The sequence below is a fragment of the Vulpes vulpes genome, chromosome 3 (assembly GCF_048418805.1).
Source record: "Vulpes vulpes isolate BD-2025 chromosome 3, VulVul3, whole genome shotgun sequence".
NCBI lineage: Eukaryota > Metazoa > Chordata > Mammalia > Carnivora > Canidae > Vulpes > Vulpes vulpes.
In genome coordinates this window covers 144549168-144567720 of record NC_132782.1, presented here as the reverse complement: position 1 = coordinate 144567720, position 18553 = coordinate 144549168, and the positions used below count along the sequence as shown (strand labels likewise).

Here is an 18553-nt window from a genome sequence, read left to right as displayed (position 1 = left end):
CAGCTGGGAGGGCTGCAAGGAAGGGCCCTTGACGAGGCCAAGATGAAGGGACGTGAGCTGGCCCGATCTAGGTGAAAAAGAAAGAACAGCGAGGTATCCCAAGGGGTAGTGCAGTGTAGTCCAAATACACAGCCCAAGGCTGGAATGCTGACTCTATCCTTCACTAGTTGTGTGGCCTTGGACAAGTTATCCAACCTTGCAGGGACCTGACATGTGAAAAGGGCATAATGGTCTGATGATTAAATTTGTGTCCTTCATTCTAAACTATGTAATTTTATAGTTAATATACATTCAGTGATGTAATTTACCCCCTTGCCTTACAAAAACTGTTGCTGAGTTGATTTCTTAAAACTAAAGGCACATGATGAACGAAATGAAGATCATGAAGTACTGAATCTATGGATAGGCTAGGTTGGGCATCTCATTGTCAGTGAACAGGGTCTTAGAGGAGGACCAAAGCTTCACCCCAACTTCTTTGTGTGGAAGACCTTTCTTTTTGAATCCTGGAAGCCTTGTGACCATTTGAGAGCAGATCTAGGCAAGGGTAAGCATGGCATCTGGTGGACAGAAGAGTGGGGAGGGCTGGCTGCTGACCCTGTGGCCTCCTTCCCTAGAGGCCCAGGGGACTCCATGGTTAGCCTCGCCAGTAGATCACACAGGGGATCCTGGTCATCATGAAATCCAGTTACTTATTGCCCTTTAAAAACCGCAAATAAGAGAGACTGTCACTCACTTGAATGAGTTATTTAACCAGCAGAGCATTTTATAAGGGAAGAAGAATGAGAGGAGTTATTTACAGTTTCATTTGTGCTGGTTGGAAAATGTGAAATAAGTAGCAACACTCTTCAATAGAAAACACTTTCCCTCTTTTCAGCTTAATGGTTGTTTGCTAAATTTAAGAATTCCTGAAACACTGCTGCAGTCTAAGCTATTTAAGATAACTACACATTGCTCTGGATCTTCTTAAGGGATGTTTTTAAGTTGATAACTTGCAGACCATCATTCTACCCTGTGGTCACTTAGATCTGTAGGAAACACACTCACGTGGAGACATGCCCCATTGACTAAGCTTATTAAATTCTGACCACTGAAAACTTTGTTCAGTGAGTCTGTCTTTGTGGATTGGCTGCTGGGCCTCTCACGTGCATACATCCATCTACTAGGATCCATACATTCCCTCTTCAGGGGGATCACACGTCTGGATTTGCAGGGTGCCAAACTTCTGGAATCTTTATGCCTCTTCCCTTCAGGAGACTGCCTTAAAGACGCTAATGTTGTACTGACTCAATGTTCTCATGTGTCCACTTTCTTAACCTGGCTGCTCCAAGCTAAAAGAACCAAGTGAGAAATAGCCCTTCAGGACAAACATGTTTCTGAAAATTAAAACACAAAACATTTGGGGGTCTAAGAGTATTTCTTCTCTCTCTGCTTTTCTTGAAACCCGGTCAAACAGGAAGATGTATTACAGGTACACAAAATGTGGAAGGTCTAATTTTGTACATCTCATTATCAGGACATTCATTTCGGGCTATTATTTTGGGAAAAAAAATAGCCCAGGATAATTCAATAGATTTTGATTTATAGAAGTTTCACCGTTAAAAGTGGAGAGGGGAAAATGGCTCGGGAAAAATCTGCAATTAAGAAGCATGACAAATGACAGAGATGGCCAAGTGGTATTCTTTGATATTAGAAAGTAACTGTACTTGAAAATAACTTTATAATTGAATAAGGGTATATTAGGAAAATATGATTCAGAACCAATATTATAGTAATTAGATAAAGGAAGCATAAATGAAATAACTGCAGGAAGAATATTTCCATAGAGATTATAAATGAGATTCTGGTGGAGCAGAAAGGCCTTTAATTGTAATTTAGTGTGCACTATAGAATTATCAGCTCAGTGTGTTACTTCATCATATAAAAGAATATCTGATAATTTTCCCTAATAAGCACATGACAGCTCTTCATATTCCTTCATTATAGCTGATTAAGTGTAAAAACAGTAGATATTCCTTTGTTGGAAAAAGAGTTCAAATCTTTTTAGAAAGACAGCACAAAGCGGTTGCATTTCGATAGCACGTGATCCCAACAGGCTATTATTTAAGAAGTCTGGGGAATTGTAAGTGGCACTTTAAAGAACTCTTCACTTGAGTTTCTTTCGTCCTTCACTTTGTATCCTCCCCCATTTTACCCTTGAAACCTTTTTTCTGTATCTCTGGCTGTGCCTTACCATCTTACCGTATCCCACAAAAGAAAGCCAAAGGAACGGGGAGCTTCTACCCCAGGGAGAGCCCTCTTGAGGCTTCCGACAACTCTAAAAGCATAGGGACATAGCCTCTTCCTGGGCCTCACGAGCTCCCAGTTATTCACCGACCCAGTGTGAGTCTGGAACAACTGGCCGTTGCACTGTCACAGCCACACAGGTGAAGAATCTAACTTGAGGCAAGAGACTTTCTCCCCTTCTCCTTCCTCTTTTCCTTCCAGCTAGCTCTGCTCTGCGCCCCCTCCTTCAGGCCCAGAGTCCTTTTTTTCCCCTTTTTTTATTTTTATAGAGAGTGAGAGGGGCAAGGAGGACGAAAGAGAGAGAATCATTCCAAGCAGGCTCCATGGCCAGCACAGAGCACGTCACAGGGTTCCATCTCATGACTCTGAGATCATGACCTGAGCCAAAATCAAGAGTCAGATGCTCAACTGACTGAGCCACCCAGGCGCCCCAAGTCCCAGGGTTCTTATGAATACACAGCCCTGGTGAGGAAGAGAGGGTTGTTAATAGCTATCTAGGCTGGAGGCTCCAGAAGTTCGTACGTACTGCCCTGATGATTGAGGATGGATCCTACACCAGAGCCAATAACAGAGTATTGGATGCTTAAAAAAAAAAAAAAATCCCACACTGAAAGTAATGGCTGAATTATTTGCTTCATTTGCTCCAATCTGGCAACCGAGAGAGGAGGAAGGGGTGTCGGTGTATCAACACACCATGCTAGATACTTTTTATAGGGTTCTCCCATTTAGTCCTCCGAGCAGCCCGGGAAGTAGAGCTTCCCAGGCCAGCGAAATCTGGGCTCAGAGATTAGCAATAACCTGCCTCACGGGTCATGCTGCTGGCCAGTGATGGAACAGCCAACACACAAACTCATGCTACTTCCATCTTTAGAAGCTTTTTAAATGCCCTTCCTGGGTTCGTATGAGGTGGGGTACCATGGAATGGAAAGCTGAAGTGAGTAACAACATGGCTCAACAGCAACAGAGGGGAGGCCATGAACCCAGGAGTAACTCTATCACCCATTCGTGTCAGATACTTGACAAAACAAAGGACTCTTTAATATGCCTCTCTGGGTTTTTTGGGTTCTTGTGGGGTTTTTTTTTGGTCCATGTGTGATTTGGAAATCATGCAAACTGATTAACAAAAAGTCTTCCCCCTCAAAGTGGGGCGCTGCACAGTGCAACTGGGCAAGCTCTTCAGCACCTCTGTTATGCACGTCACATACGGTGCTGTGGCCGGGCAAAGTCAGACAGTCTGACCTTGGGGATAAGGTGTTTGAAACTGGCTAATGAGGCATGCCATAAGCACTGGGGGAAAAAAAGCAAAAGTGGCAGCCCCCGAAGAATTGAAATTAATATCCACAGCAGCAAAGCATGGTAGACCGAGTTATCCTCAGAGGGTCAAATCAGACCGTACAGTCATCCTTAGGCCTGGCACGGGCTGGAGCGGCGAACAGGTGTTTGAGTGGGCAAATGAATGAATTTAGCAACACACAGGTTCATTCCTTAAACTTGGTCGATTCGGTCTTCTAATGAAAAGAACTTTTCGAGGGCTCCGGATATTCCGAGGTAAAGTAAAGCAAATGCTCAATTAAGCGCACGCCATCGCTGTGCTCTTTTTCCTCTGGTAACCTGCCCCTTCCCAAATGAATGTACGCTTCCTACGGAAAGACGTTCAATCAGGTTGTCCAGAGGGGGAAAAAAAAATCGGGGTGTCCGTGTTAATGAGTCTCATTGAAGGCAAGCTTTTATCCTAAGATTGTTTGATCGATCAGTAGATATCAATCAACAGACAGACACACGTGTGTGTTTTTACATATTTAATAAGCTCTTCCCTCTGTAGCCTGCCTGGGGAGCAAGGACTATTTCTAATGAGTCGAGTATTCTAGTTAATAAAGAAAGAGTTGACACATGGGGATTGTCATCTTACAAGAAATTGGGCTGCGGGCACATGCACTTAAATCCTGACACACGGGTCATCACCTGTGATGATGTGGAAGTCGCTGAGCATCCTTTTGTGTCAGAATCCACCGTGATAGACCAGAGTATCATTTGTGACCGTACCATGGAATAGGAGGCTGTTGGTAAGAGACTCCTACCTGGTAAAGTTCCAGCTACTTGCCAGCTGGATAGACAGAGGAGGTGTGTGTCAAACGCCAGCCTCGCTCCCCAAAGGATTTAAGACGGTAATGGTTGTAATGATCACTTTACCAGCTTGCGGACTTGTTGTTCCTTCCAGGAAGATCTCTAACACTTGGCTCAGCACTGGCTGGTTCACCATGACAATTGCCCTGGAGCTGTGTGACAGGATCAATGTTTACGGCATGGTGCCCCCCGACTTCTGCAGGTAGGATTTATCCTGCAAGTGTAATTCGTCAGCAGGGCTTGTGCGGGGTTCATAAATATCTGATTCCAAATATCAACCCTGAGACATGTCTAACTGTCTTCTTGAAGCAATTAATTAACACGTCCCAAGTTCTGGTTCTAGAAACAACAAACAGCATTTAATTATGTGATATAAAATATTGAAAGTTTTTGTTTGTACTGCTGGAGAATTAATCCATCTTGTGGGCTTCATTTATCCTCTGAATATTTATCACCCAAATGTAATGCAATAATTGGCATAATATTAATGATGAGCAAGCATTAAGGAATATTAGTTTTATCCTCCTTTGAAAGGGGATGCGGTAATTTTTAATGAATTAAAGAGGGCAATTTCTTTGACGGTAAGGCCTGTTTTCTCAATTAAAATATTGCTCTGAGCCTCTTTTCCTCCCCACATCAGTAGCTCCGGTTTGGGCTTCTAAGGCCAAAAGCACCGGCGTAATTATTTTGATGTACCACTTCCGAGGGAACATACGCACATCTCTGCTGCTGCCTTACGTCCCCTCGTGGCGTGTGCCCGGCCGGGGTTTGGTGTGTGCTGACACACGCACTGAGAAACACTCAGGGCCTCATTTGTGGAAGCCTGATTGAAAATCCACCTGCGACGTAAAGCAGCGATGCCAGCCCCTTCAGAAAGTGTCCTGCTTTTCAGGAACGCCTGATGACCCGCACAAGGCCTCGGTCCTGACCTTCAAACGGCAACAGCGAGGGTGAGGGCATTAAACTTGCTCGTGAAAATCCATGCGTGCTTAGACCTTCGTGTGTTCGAAACCTAACAGCTCTTGAAGGCCACGTGGGCCTTTACCGAAGTCGGCAATTTGGAGGTTGGAGGCCAGGGCGAGAGGACTGGGTCATGCTGTTACCCTGCGCCGCTCTTCCCGCGCTCTCCTTCACCCGCAGGCCCAACACAGCAGCCGCACCAGTTTCTAGGCGAGGGTCCGGTTGGGCAGGAGCGTCCTCGGCTGACTGCCTAGGCCCACTCGTCCCCAGGAGCGACGTGATGCAGTGGGGAGGGCTGTGCGTCGTGGAGTCGGACGGCCCAGGGTCAGCGCTGCACCCGGCTGCCTCCTGAGTGTGACCTCGAGCGAGTTGTGCAGTGTCCCTGGGGCTCAGGCTCCTCCTCGTCAGAAGTGGACGTGACGATGCCAGTAGGACTCAGCCCTGGGGTCGTAGGTGGTCAAAGAAGCTAATACACATAAAGCGCTTGGAACAGCGCCTTGGCCGGCGCAACGGTTGGCTCCCGTGGCTGCAGATCCACCCGAAACTGTGATGGATGCAGCGCAGCCCCTTGGGGTCGCATGACTTGCGGACAGTACCTAGCACCCGAGGATGACAAAGCGACTTCTCGGTCCTGCTGCTCGTCCACCCATTCCCCCCTTTTGCTTTTACTTGGAAAGAAGTGGAGAACTACGCGGCCCAAGCGGGGTTGGTGGGTCGCGAGCTCTAGGACTTAGGGGGGTGAGATACCACCCAGGCCCTCACCACTCACTCACTGGCCTTGTTTCCCTATTGAGCAATCCATGTGCAAAAAGAAGGTAGGAGAGTGTAGAAAAAAAGAAAAATTGAAGCCAACTGCCTCCTCCACCCACCAGGCTGACGAGGGCGGGAGCGGCGCTCGTGGACACGCAGACAGCGGCGGCGTTGATAGCCCCGTGGCAGGTGCAATTATGTAATATTGCCATTAGGACGCCAGAGAGAAAGAGCAGGAATACATTGAAATGTTAATGGCTCCGAGTGTTCAAGGAAATATTCCATTTATTACGGAAAACAAATGAAAGGCAAGTTAACCTGTCACTTCTCTTACTCTGAGTTAGTTCATCATGACGGCGCCAAGGGAGTCGAGACGCTGTTGGCGAACGGCCTGCCGCCCCCGGCTCCGGGGTCCTGCTCCCCAGCCACCGTCCCAAAGGCTCCGTGGCCGCTCCCCCGGGAGCTTTCCCCAAGACCTGCTCAGGGGGCTCCCTGCACACTGCGTCCCGTCAGAGCAAGCGGGGGGTTAGGGGGTCCGGCTGCGGAGAGAGCGCGTCCTGGTCGGTCCCAACTCCTGTTGAGGGAGGCAAAAGGGGGGAGAACCAGGAGCGGCACAACCTGACCCCCCAGTTCCTTTAAACTTCCCCATTAGTTGCCCCCCCCGCCCCGGGGAGAAACCGGGTCACCTTGAGCCTCGCTTCCCTCATCTGCAGGATGGGACTAAGAAGATGGTGATAAGAGCGAGCGGGTCACGGTGATAGGGCCGAGATCAGGGATGGACAGTGTCCGACACCGCGCCCAGCACACGGGCGGCGCTCAGGAAGGGCTCTTATTTTTTTTTTTAATTAATTTTTATTGGTGTTCAATTTACCAACATACAGAAAAACATCCAGTGCTCATCCCGTCAAGTGTCCCCCTCAGTGCCCGTCACCCATTCACCCCCACCCCCCGCCCTCCTCCCCATCCACCACCCCTAGTTCGTTTCCCCGAGTTAGGAGTCTTTATGTTCTGTCTCCCTTCCTGATATTTCCCAACATTTTTTCTCCCTTCCTTTATATTCCCTTTCACTATTATTTATATTCCCCAAATGAATGAGAACATACACTGTTTGTCCTTCTCCGATTGACTTATTTCACTCAGCATAATCCCCTCCAGTTCCATCCACGTTGAAGCAAATGGTGGGTATTTGTCGTTTCTAATTGCTGAGGAATATTCCATTGTATACATAGACCACATCTTCTTTATCCATCATCTTTCGATGGACACCGAGGCTCCTTCCACAGTTTGGCTATTGTGGCCATTGCTGATAGAAACGTCGGGGTGCAGGTGTCCCGACGTTTCATTGCATTTGAATCTTTGGGGTAAATCCCCAGCAGTGCAATTGCTGGGTCGTAGGGCAGGTCTATCTTTAACTCTTTGAGGAACCTCCACACAGTTTTCCAGAGTGGCTGCACCAGGTCACATTCCCACCAACAGTGCAGGAGGGTCCCCTTTTCTCCACATCCTCTCCAACATTTGTGGTTTCCTGCCTTGTTAATTTTCCCCATTCTCAGGAAGGGCTCTTAGCGGGAGGACTGTGACTCATACATCACATCATGTTGTAAGGTATAAAATAATTATCAAAAATAAATAAATAAATAAATAAATAAATAAATAATAATAATTATCAGTTTTCTTCCGTATGCTGAGGGTTGCCCCAAAAGGTACCAAGAACTTGGGGGGCCGGGTGGTGGTTCAATAGGGCACAGCTCTTGCCTCCCAGAAACTCAGAGTAAGCTCGATCCACCTGAAACTGTGATGGACACAGCGCAGCCCCTTGGGGTCGCATGACTCTTGGGGACAGTACCTAGCACCCGAGGATGACAAAGCGACTTCTCGGTCCTTCTGCTCGTCCACCCATTCCCCTCTTTCGTTTTTACTTGGAAAGAAGTGGGCCAAGCGGGGTTGGTGGGTCATGAGGGTGAGATACCACCAAGGGCCCCAAAATCCGTAGGGAAGGTTCTGTGAGGTGGCCAAGCTCAAGCTGGTGGAACCTGCGAGTGTAGACTCTCCAGGGGCAGGGATGTGTGTGTGTGGCTCCCGACGAGCCCTGGTGCGCAGGACCACAGACGTGGACCTTCCCGGCCCGTAGCGGGGGCTCCCTAAATCCCACGTGAACGAAGGCCCTGTCCGCTACTCCGTCCTTAGCGCTCTAGGAGAGGGGTGTTCACGTGGGTGAGAAAACAGCCATCTCTGCTTCTAGAAACTGCGAGACTTGGAGACGGTTCTTTGACCGTATTGACCTCAGCGATCGGGGCAGGTTCCTTACTCTCTCCGAAGCTTCGGCTTCCGTGTCTGTAAGGTGGTGGGGACAGCAGTGCTGAGCCTGAGTCTCCGTGACACTCGCAAGGCACTAGGCGAGGAAGGCTTGGCCCCCCCGCCCCCCCCGGGGTATACCCACGTGCGTGAGTGCACCAGGCGACGGGACTCGCTAACCTGCGAGTGGGAGTGCCCGGTAGCACGTTTTAAGGGGGTGTCCAGCGAGCTCTAACAGATGGTGCCCAGCTGGTGAGGAGAGCCTGGCTGCCAGAAAGGGAAGGACGCGGCCGGATGGCCTCCTCTACCGACTGGACGCCGCTTTCCTGCCCCCCTGGGGGTGGCCTTCGCGGGCCCCCAGCTCAGGTGCACCTGCCCCTCCTGCCGCTTCCTTACGCTGCCCAGTTGCTCCCTGGACTGAAGAGTTAGGCTCCTGGGGCCAGATCAGCAAGCAAGAAAGAGCCAAATGCTCATTTTTGGTCAATTAACTTTTTCAGACCGTAGGACACAACGAGTATCCTCAAAAGGGATTATTTGCCAAATTAACCACAGAGACGTCATTCGCCCCACCGAGTCGTGTTGGGTGCGGAGGACTTGGGAGGCGACAGAGGGCCTCTGGCTTCGGTCTCCTGAGGGTCACCTGGATGCATTTCAGTCAAAAGACTGTTGGGCCCTTCTGTCCCTGCTCCATCCAGAGCCCCCCGCTTCTCTGCTTTACCCTCGGCCTCACAAGACCTCCGACCTCCTCTGGCCTGAGCTATAGTCCAGCCGCTTCCCCGTCTACACTCGACTGGCACAAGCGTTCCGGGAGCATCTAATCATTGCCTCTGATTGCTGGGGAAACCAAGGCACAGACAGACCCCGAGGGGCCCGAGGAGGGGACCGTGGTACAGCCAGGCCATCACGAGTGACCGGTTCCCAAGACACGGGTGGATGGGGCGCCCCACAAGCCTCGAGCTCCCGTCTTCCATCCAGCTCCCCCGGACCTGTGGCCTCCCTCCCCTCGCCCACAGGGCCCGGGTGACTTCCGGGGGTCCCCCTTGGGCCAGAGGACTTCGGGTGGCCCGATCGCGCACATGGGCACCTCGGGAGGCACGACGGCCCCAGGGCACAGTCCTTCCTCGGCTGGTGCTGCCCCAAGCTCCCGGCCGCGGCCCCACTCTGGCCTCCCTCCCCTGCGGGCCGTCACGCCTACTCCCGAGGTCACACCTGCTCCCGAGGCACACGGGCCTCTGCGGCGTGGCCCCCCGTCTGCCTTCACCACCTCCTCCCTCCTCACAGGGGCCCCCCCTCCTCTTCCATCCTCACAGAGACTCCCCCCCCAACCCCATGCAGCCCGTGCAGTCGGGACACCCCCACCCGCACCCCCAGCACCCCCAGACCCCGGGGCAGGAGGCACCTGCCAGCGATTGTCTTGTCACCTGCGGTGGTGACCTTGATCGCCGGCCAGGTGGTATCCACCGTGAAGGTATTACTTTTCCCTTTGGTTTTTTTTTTTTTAAAGATTTTATTTATTTATTCATGACAGACACAAAGAGAGAGAGAGAGAGAGAGAGAGAGAGACACAGGCAGAGGGAGAAGCAGGCCCCATGCAGGGAGCCCGAAGTGGGACTCGATCCGGGGACTCCAGGGTCACGCCCTGGGCTGAAGGCAGATGCTCCACTGCTGAGCCTCCAGGGTTTTTCTTTTCCCTTTGTCATTAATAAAGGTCTCGGGGAGACCCTTCATGTCAATACCCTGTTTCCCTTTGGCGTCCTCCCCCCACTAGGGTTCCATCCGTCGGCGCCCCTTGCCCGGACAACCACGGGGCTGTTCTGATGGCGATTTCTCTGTCCCCTCCTTCTCTCCGGGTCGAACTCTTCTTCTGCCAGGAAATGCTCTTTCTCCTTCCTCACTTATTTCCAGATTCAATTATTTATTGAAATCATCATGGACTCATGGATCTTTCTTTTATTTTATGGGTCTTATAATGCGATACTACCATTACTTATTCTGATGCTCGAACCTAAGGCCCCTTTTCAAATTGCCTTTCCTGGGACCCTCCCCAGATCAATTAAGCCAGGTCGGTGGAGGTGGAACACAGGCAATGGTTTGTCCCAAAGCTCCCTGCTGCGCTGAATGTTCCTGCTTTCACTACCCTCACCCCCAGCCCCAGTCCCCGCTCCACTCTGCTTCCTCTCTAAAGAAATATAAATCCTTCTGTACATTATTTTTGCAGGATTTATTCCCGAGGTGGCCCTTGGAGTGCTGATGACAGGCCACCGCCGCTTGGGAAACGGGCCGCGTGCTTCTCCCCGCCCCTGGCCCCACACCGTCACTCCCTCAGCGTCCCCGGGCCCCCAGACAGGCACTTGGGGCCAATACCTCCCTACCAGGGTGGCCTCCTGGCGTGGCAGTCCTGCCGCCCTTAATTGCTGTTGGGTCAGGTGGTGGAAGGAAAAGCCACGGCAGCCTTCGGGAAGTCGGGCTTGAGAACAGACCCAGGGAGTCCTGGCCTTGCACTGGGAAGGCCTTCCTGCCCGAGCAGTGGATTATGGCTGGTGGCAGGCCTTGCCCTGGGGCCTGTCCCGGCAGTTGCCTTGGCTCTGAGCTCGCAAGGCCCACAAAGCACTCCTCTGCCGCTTGGACAGAGATTTTTAAAAGTGTGGAAACAACCCCTTATTTGGACCCTTTGGAAATCATAACAATCAAATGTGTAAATTTAATCCTCCCTTTAGGTGATCAATAGGGAGCCAGATATGTTTTCATTCAAAGAGAAGGTCTTCCTGAATCAGGAAATCGATCTTAGGGCATCCTTTCGCTGGTTTCCAATTTCTCTGTATTCCTAGGTGCCAACTCAATCTCATGCTATTTTTAGAAGCCTAATTGTTTCTTTAATCAGATTGATGCCAGTAATATGTTCAAAGTGTAGATAAATCAGATTTAACACCTGATTCATGTTGGAATAAAAGTTTAACCCCAAGTAGACCGTGGCACAGTGAATTTGGCATGGTTCCCCCAAATTATCCCGTATGCTGGGGCCATTTGTCTCACAAACTATCTTTTCTTGTTTATTCTTTTCTCCACGGTGGCCAATTCCAACCTGACTTCTTCCTAGAATGCATTTTCTGACTCGAAAATACCCTCTATTAAAATTCTAAGGGGATTCCTATTTCTGAAGTAAGTGAGTGAAATCTTTATTAACCAGACAGGCCCGGATCTGAAGCTCCACCGTGGAACAGAGGTACCTCTGAGATGTGATAGAGATGCAAAGGATTAATTCAGCATAGCATCCAACCCAGGATGAGGAACGCTTAAATGCTGCATGACGAAAATAAATCTCTCTTCCTGGAAGAACTTTAACCTCAGAGGACAGGCAGCTCAAAAGGTTTATTGTTGTCAGAGCCACAAACTTGACACCCCTCTTGATAAAAGACTTCGATCCCTGACCTCAGTAAAGTTGCTACTCTAGAAGCTATCTGCGTATTGATCTCCTCTGAAGGAGAAGAATAGGTGTCTAGCAGGATGAACATCTCTGGGAAACAAAGTTACTGGTACTTAGAATAGAGCCCGAGTGACCGGAGTGGGGACCCCAGAGGACCAGGCCTGGAAAGGTGGTTTGCCTGGGTCTTTTAAGAGAAGAACTAAACCCTTCGTGAAAGCCGGTTGGTGAGCGTAGTTCAAGATTGGGAAGGTTGACCTGCTGGGATACCTTGACTAAGTTTATCATCTAGACTTGAAGACTGAAGAAGTGGAGTGGATTGGACTAGAATGGAAACGAGCCTGGACCGGGGCTCTTTGGGGGTCAGATATCTTAGTCACCCCACAACAGAGCACCCAACCTCCTCAACATGTTCATCCTTTGCACGCTACCTTGAAGAAATGAGCCAGTGTTTCTCATTTGAGGTGAAATAGGGATAGAGAAACAGAAAAAAATGTTGGGGCTACCAGGCTACAATGCAAGGATTTGAGGATTTGGAATTCCTGGATTCAGAGACTGTGGATTTGCGTCCATTGTTTACCTAGAGCAACAAGAAGAAAATGGTGGCCTCGTGCTTGCTGTGCTTGTTCCATGGGATCAAACCAGGATCGTCAACCTACCGTGTTGGAGGAGAAATTTTCTTTAGAGGTTTGCTGTTTAGCTGCTAACTCCATATAAGTTTCTCTCAACAACAGGAATTCAAAAATTATTTATTGAGCACCTGCTAGGAACAGGACCAAGGCCTGCCCTCATAAACAGACAATAAACAGGTAAACAACAGCAACTCTGGAGAGGGATTAATGCTGTAAGGAAAATAAATCTGACTGAGAGCAAAGGGACGGGTGTCAGGTAAAGCCTCTCTGAAGAGGACAGATTTAAGTCAATGCCCAGGGGTGAGGAGTGAACCTGTTAGGAGTGGGTCACAACCAGGGGACCGCCTTCACGTGCCAAGGCCTCAAGGTCAAGCTTGGCAGAGCTGATGACCAGAAAGGCCAGTATGGCTGGAGCACAGTGGGCAGGGCTGGCTTAGGAGAAGTTTCCACAGAGAACAAGTTCATATAACACCCTATAATCTCTTTGATAATGATGCTCAGTGCGTTTATTTCAGAACCTCAAAAGCTTTCCCCTTGCTTAAGTGTACCCATCAGAAAAACCATTTGTTGAAATTTATTTGACTTGGAAATATTGCATTGTGTTCATCAGCTTAATCAAAGGGATTTTTTTTCCCCCATTACTCAGTCATCTCGTTTTCCTCCTACAGGGACCCTAATCACCCTTCAGTACCTTACCACTATTATGAACCTTTCGGACCTGATGAATGTACAATGTACCTCTCCCACGAGCGAGGACGGAAGGGCAGTCATCACCGCTTCATCACGGAGAAACGCGTCTTTAAGAACTGGGCACGGACATTCAACATTCACTTTTTTCAACCAGACTGGAAACCAGAGTCACTTGCTATAAAGCATCCTGAGAATAAACCTGTCTTCTGAGCAATGCGTGTGCCAGACCGAAATCCCACGCACCTACTGTATCAGACGCCAGGGCACTGGACGTCCTGAGCCACCAGACACAAAAGAGGGACCAGACTGGAAGCAGGAAACTCCTCAGTAAGCAACATGTACAGATGCCTCTGAGGCGTGACTGCAAAGCAGTGCGGTTGGTGTGTAAGGAGAAAATTCAAGAATTAATATGTCCCCATGAGTGTCATTCCTCTCAAAAGGGACCTTCGGAGCTAAACACTCATTTCAGTGATGCTGCCATGGCTAAAAGAACATTCTGGATCTCTTTAAGTATTGCCTTCAAAATCGAAACACGAGCAACTCAACGTTAGTTGTGTTCCTTTATAGAAATACCACATCGAAAGACATTTTTCTATCAAGTTGTATCCTAACCTGATCTATAATCTTTGTCATCCGTTGGGCTCTGTATGTGTGATTTGTAAAAAGCAGTCCGAAAGTCTGGACATGATTTCTGAAGAGCACATCTCCACTGACTTTCATAAGGCAAATGCCCACTATTTATTTATTAAGAGTTTTTTAGTGTACTCTAGGCCAGTATTTTTATAGATGTTGATTATGTGCTAATCTTTCCTTCTTAGCTCTTTAACCCTGAATGATGGTTGGAAAACACCTAGAGATGGAGCTGATGAGTGACTACGCTCACGATGCTCATTGTTAGCATGTGGTTGGCTTGGAAATGTGGCATTGCATTTTTTGAACCCTTAGGCTTCAAGAATAGCTGTGACATTTTCTAACGTAAGATGCTCCAGATGACAAAACTGATAACCAAAAACGGTGTTATTACAACAAAAAGATACATCTTCAGTAATAGTTGGTGTAGGCTCCTTGGCGTAAACCCTAGTTTCCTTGTCTGAGAATCATGCCCCTGTACCAGATGACTGCGTTAAGTTTCCTTCCAAATCTGACATTCTGTAAGCCTCTCGACCCGTTTGAGGGCATTGCACTTGGAATGATGGGGTTTCCGCAGTAGCAAAAGCCTGATTTTAGGGGGTCTTTTTATTCCCCTACTATCTATCTCCCTCTGTGGTTAAACACATAACTTCCTCAACTGGTCCCCATTGGCTACAGTCTACCCCCTGCATTTCTGGTATTTCTTGTACCCAAAGGGGGAACGAGGGTTGAAAAAAAAAAAAACCTGAGAGAGAGAGAGAGCCTCTGTGGGTGTTGGTCCCTGGCTACAGGAGCAAGGAACGGCCCTTCTGAGAGTCTGTGAGAAGAGAACACAAGTCCCTATCATACGACTCATTTATCCCGTGAACTATTCAGATTCCCTCGTGCAAGTCTTACATGGTCCTAGCCATTCCCTGGTCTGGAGGAGTAAGAAGGACTCCTTCTATTCAGAGCCAAGATACCAGTATGAAATAGGACATTCATTTAAGCAAGTGATAGTCTTCAAAAATAGTCTTTTTAAAAATATACCAGTGTGTCTTTTTTTTTTTTTTTTTTTTACACATGACTTAGAAGGCATGTGGTTTTTCTGACGCGAAGACACCAGCACGTATTACGTATGGAGACCAACATTGTTTTACAGAATGTGACCTGACCTGGGATTAAAGATTTCTCACATTGCCACTTCCTTTGCCTTTCCTTAATTAGTCCTAAGATTCCATTCCCTTGCACTAACTAGTACTACTAATTTTAGGGAGTACTGTGGTTGGATGCAAACACGATCCGGATATTTATATGGCAGGAACAAAGTTGGGATTATTGTGGTGTAGCTTGAGCTGTTAAAAGCCAGTACAATTCAAATGTATGTATTTTTTTTTTAATTTTCTCATAGTTTTAAAAGAGACTGTAGCATTTTATTCCAGCACAATCTCTTCTGCAGCATGGACTCTGAACACACAATACTTTATGAACATATGAAAAAGAGTATGAATTTCATGATTGATTTACTGGCTACCTTTACCATCACTTGAAGACGTTATGTTGTTCAGATGTAAGTAGCTCCTTTAACAAGTTTTATTTTTATGGAAATTTGGAAAGGCATATTTGGGACATGCAAAAATGTAGCTAAATTACCTAATCTAATAATATCTCAAATGCCTGTGTTATCTTTAGGTTTTAGGATTCGGTTTTTGTGGGTTTTTTTTAAAAAGACCATATGATAACTCCATCTTTTTTGTAACTTCTTCCTCCCTCCTAAATACTCAGAAGAGCTCAAAGCAACCAAATTTTGAAATCCCTGGCTTCACTGGGAAATAGCTTCAATCTAAGCATAGCTAAGATATGTGAATGTGGGAATTTATATTTTTAAAAATATGGTATAAATAGGTGTAAGAGTTATCACTTGGGCAGTGGTTTTTATTATACCATTGCAAAAAAAAGAAAAAAAAAAGCCTAGAATTCTGATAGATTATGCTGATGGACCTGGCTGTGGGCAATTGAATTCTTATCTTGCTGCTATCATTTTGTGACTCGGTCTCAACACCCTTCAACACCATTACACATCAACCCTGATATAAAAGATGACTACAGAAGCATGTTTACAGACCTCAGTGATTTCAATATCCCATTGTGTTGGACGTCTTAGTCGGACTCATTATGTTATACACCTTTTCTTCTTTCCCAGCTGTGTCATCAGCTACCGCCTGGCTTTTAAGACCACAGTAATACAAAGCCACAGCTGGCCGATCCATGGCGTCTGTTATTTCAACGCAAGAACATTTGGCAGAGGCCATTACAATAGATAGCCATTATGGGCAAAGATACAGGAATTCACAAACAAAATCAATCACTTCAAATGGCCCATAAAAAGAGGAATCTTACATTTATTATTGTACGGTAAATATTCACCCAAGAAAGCGTACATTAAAAGAACATTAGGAGGTAAATATTCAGTGTGCTGCGTGGGGACTTTGCTGTGTGATTTCCATTATGGTTAATGGGTGTTTGGTAACTAAGTCCCTGTGCTTCACTGACCCTGGTATGTGCTCCTAAGGGCTGGACATAAAACCAGGGTGATTCAGGAACTTCCAAGGTCCTGAGATTTCAGAGTGAGAGCTTTACTTGAAAGAAAGAAAGAAAGAAAGAAGAGAAAGAAAGAAAGAAAGAAAGAAAGAAAGAAAGAAAGAAAAGAAAGAAAGAAAGAAAGAGAGAAAGAAGGAAAGAAAGAGGGCAGCCCCGGTTGCTCAGTGGTTTGGCGTCGCCTTCAGCCCAGGGCGTGATCCCGGAGTCCTGGGATCGAGTCCCACGTCAGGTTCCCTGAATGGAGCCTGCTTCTCCCTCTCCCTGTGTCTCTGCCTCTCTCTCTCTCTCTCTCTCTCTCTCTCTGTGCCTCTCATGAATAAGTAAATAAAATCTTAAAAAAAAATAAATAAAAGAAAGAAAGAAATGCAAGCAAACCACAAAATACTGTACCTGGAAGAGAAATTTGTGTGTGGTCTCTCGGAATCCCTAAATTACTGCCAGGTATGTGCTTTAGATTCCAGCCACCACCACCACCTCTCCGGACAGATTACCCTTGTGTCCTGAAATACTTTGCATTACTGATCCATTTTGGTTACATTAAAATTGAAGGATATAACCTCATTTGGGAACAAAAACTCACCTCGAAGGTTAGAATTATCGATTAGGAAGCGAAAGGAATGCGAAGTGGAAGTGAAAGGAACACGCCGGAATTTTGTCAGGATTAATACAGAGTTGTTTGAACATATCCGCACCTGTTCAGTAGCCACCCAAGTATTTGCCCTTGTGTAGGAGTTGACCTCATGGAAATACACCTTGAATCCCACGGCGGGGGGGGGGGGGGGGGGGGGGGGGCGGTGATTCGGGTTGTTAATTCCGACTTACTCCGAGATTCCTCTTCTGTCTGCGGTGTTAGGAGGGGAGGGTAACACTCCACATTCCATACCTGATCCCATCCAATCATTCCTTCCATCCTCACTGCTTCTCTCTGAAACCTCAATCCCATCTTTCCACCTTCATGCTCTCCTGTCTTTTGTCTACACTGGGCTCTTGAACCAGCCGTCTTTGGAGGCTGTTAAGTTAGTCTGGTAGGTTTTTAAACTAGAGACCTACGTGGAGAACAGATTTGGGGTAGGCCCTGCGATGCAGTGACCGTAGTAGGTGGGAGGACTCCATCTGGCTACAGGACTAGGTACTTCCCAAGTACTGTCCTGGTTTCCCCCAGGCTTGGGGTGGGGGGTGGGGGTGGGGACTTCAAGACAGATTTCCAGTGCTAAAACTAGGACAAGTCCCAGACAAACTGGGACAATGCGTCCCCCTATCTATCAAAAGGCCACCTCAAAGGGAACTAGAATACTAAGGCCTTGGGGGGAGAGTGAATCCACTGCCTAGGTTCTAGCACCTGCCAGAAGACACTGGAGTGGAGTGAGGTGAGAGAGGGTCTGTAGGCTTCTACAACGAGCAGGAGTAAGCCCTCTATTGTAGCTCACTCATCCTCACCTACTCAGGATATTGAGCCACCATAGAAAAGCAAAAAAAAAAAAAAGGCTGCAATCCTGTTTGTTTTTACTCCGTGCCCTAATATTAAATGCTACCTTGGATTGTTCTGGTCTCTCTATGTATGTGTCCTATTAGCCTAAGTAGATTGTAAGCTCTTTGCGAGCAGGGACCGTTTCTCCTTTGTCTTTGTAGCCTCGTCCCTAGCACAGTGCCTTGCACACAATAGGCGCTCAATAAATGTCTGTTGTTGATGACGACCTCTTCATGGTGGTCCTCTGGCTTTGTAAGCGGTGTATGTATATCCTCCCATTGGAGAAGCACGGGAGACAGGATAGGTGATGAAGTAGTTAAATTTTAAGTGGGATTTTCCAGGGTCAGCCCTCAAACCTGTAATGATTTTAATCAACAGAACTGGCCTAGATTGGGCAGGATAATGTAGCTGAATTCATTAGGTTGGTTAACGTTGGCTGTGCTGCACACACAAAGCGAAGTTCAGCAGGCTGTGTTCTCGCCGTCAGCAGGCCGCTCGGAGCACAAATTAAATTTAATATTGACAAATGCTGTACCATATGTAGAGGCAGCCCGGGCTCTGACTCCTCTGGTCCCACTACAAAAGGGAGGCTATAACGAGATGAGTCGTAGCCTGCCTTCAGCGTGACAGCTTCCCAAATCTGCTGCGACTCCGCTGGTGATTTCTGAGGGTCTGTGTCAATTACGGGCACGTTTTTCTTAAAATCAAAATGAAACCGAC

The 18553-nt window shown here is 47.7% G+C and overlaps 1 protein-coding gene across 2 annotated transcripts in view; it reads left to right on the top strand.

Moving 5' to 3' along the window:
* Positions 1 to 18553, top strand: part of ST6GALNAC5 (ST6 N-acetylgalactosaminide alpha-2,6-sialyltransferase 5) — a 167705-nt gene that overhangs the window by 145320 nt on the left and 3832 nt on the right. The window contains exons 4-5 of one of the 2 annotated variants that reach the window (XM_072754846.1): positions 4502 to 4609; positions 13134 to 18059. In XM_072754846.1, coding sequence (XP_072610947.1) covers positions 4502 to 4609; positions 13134 to 13365 — 340 coding nt within the window. In that variant the 3' untranslated portion in view covers positions 13366 to 18059. Of the gene's footprint in view, positions 1 to 4501; positions 4610 to 13133; positions 18060 to 18553 lie in introns of those variants that run through there. The other variant, XM_072754847.1, reaches the window with a different exon arrangement.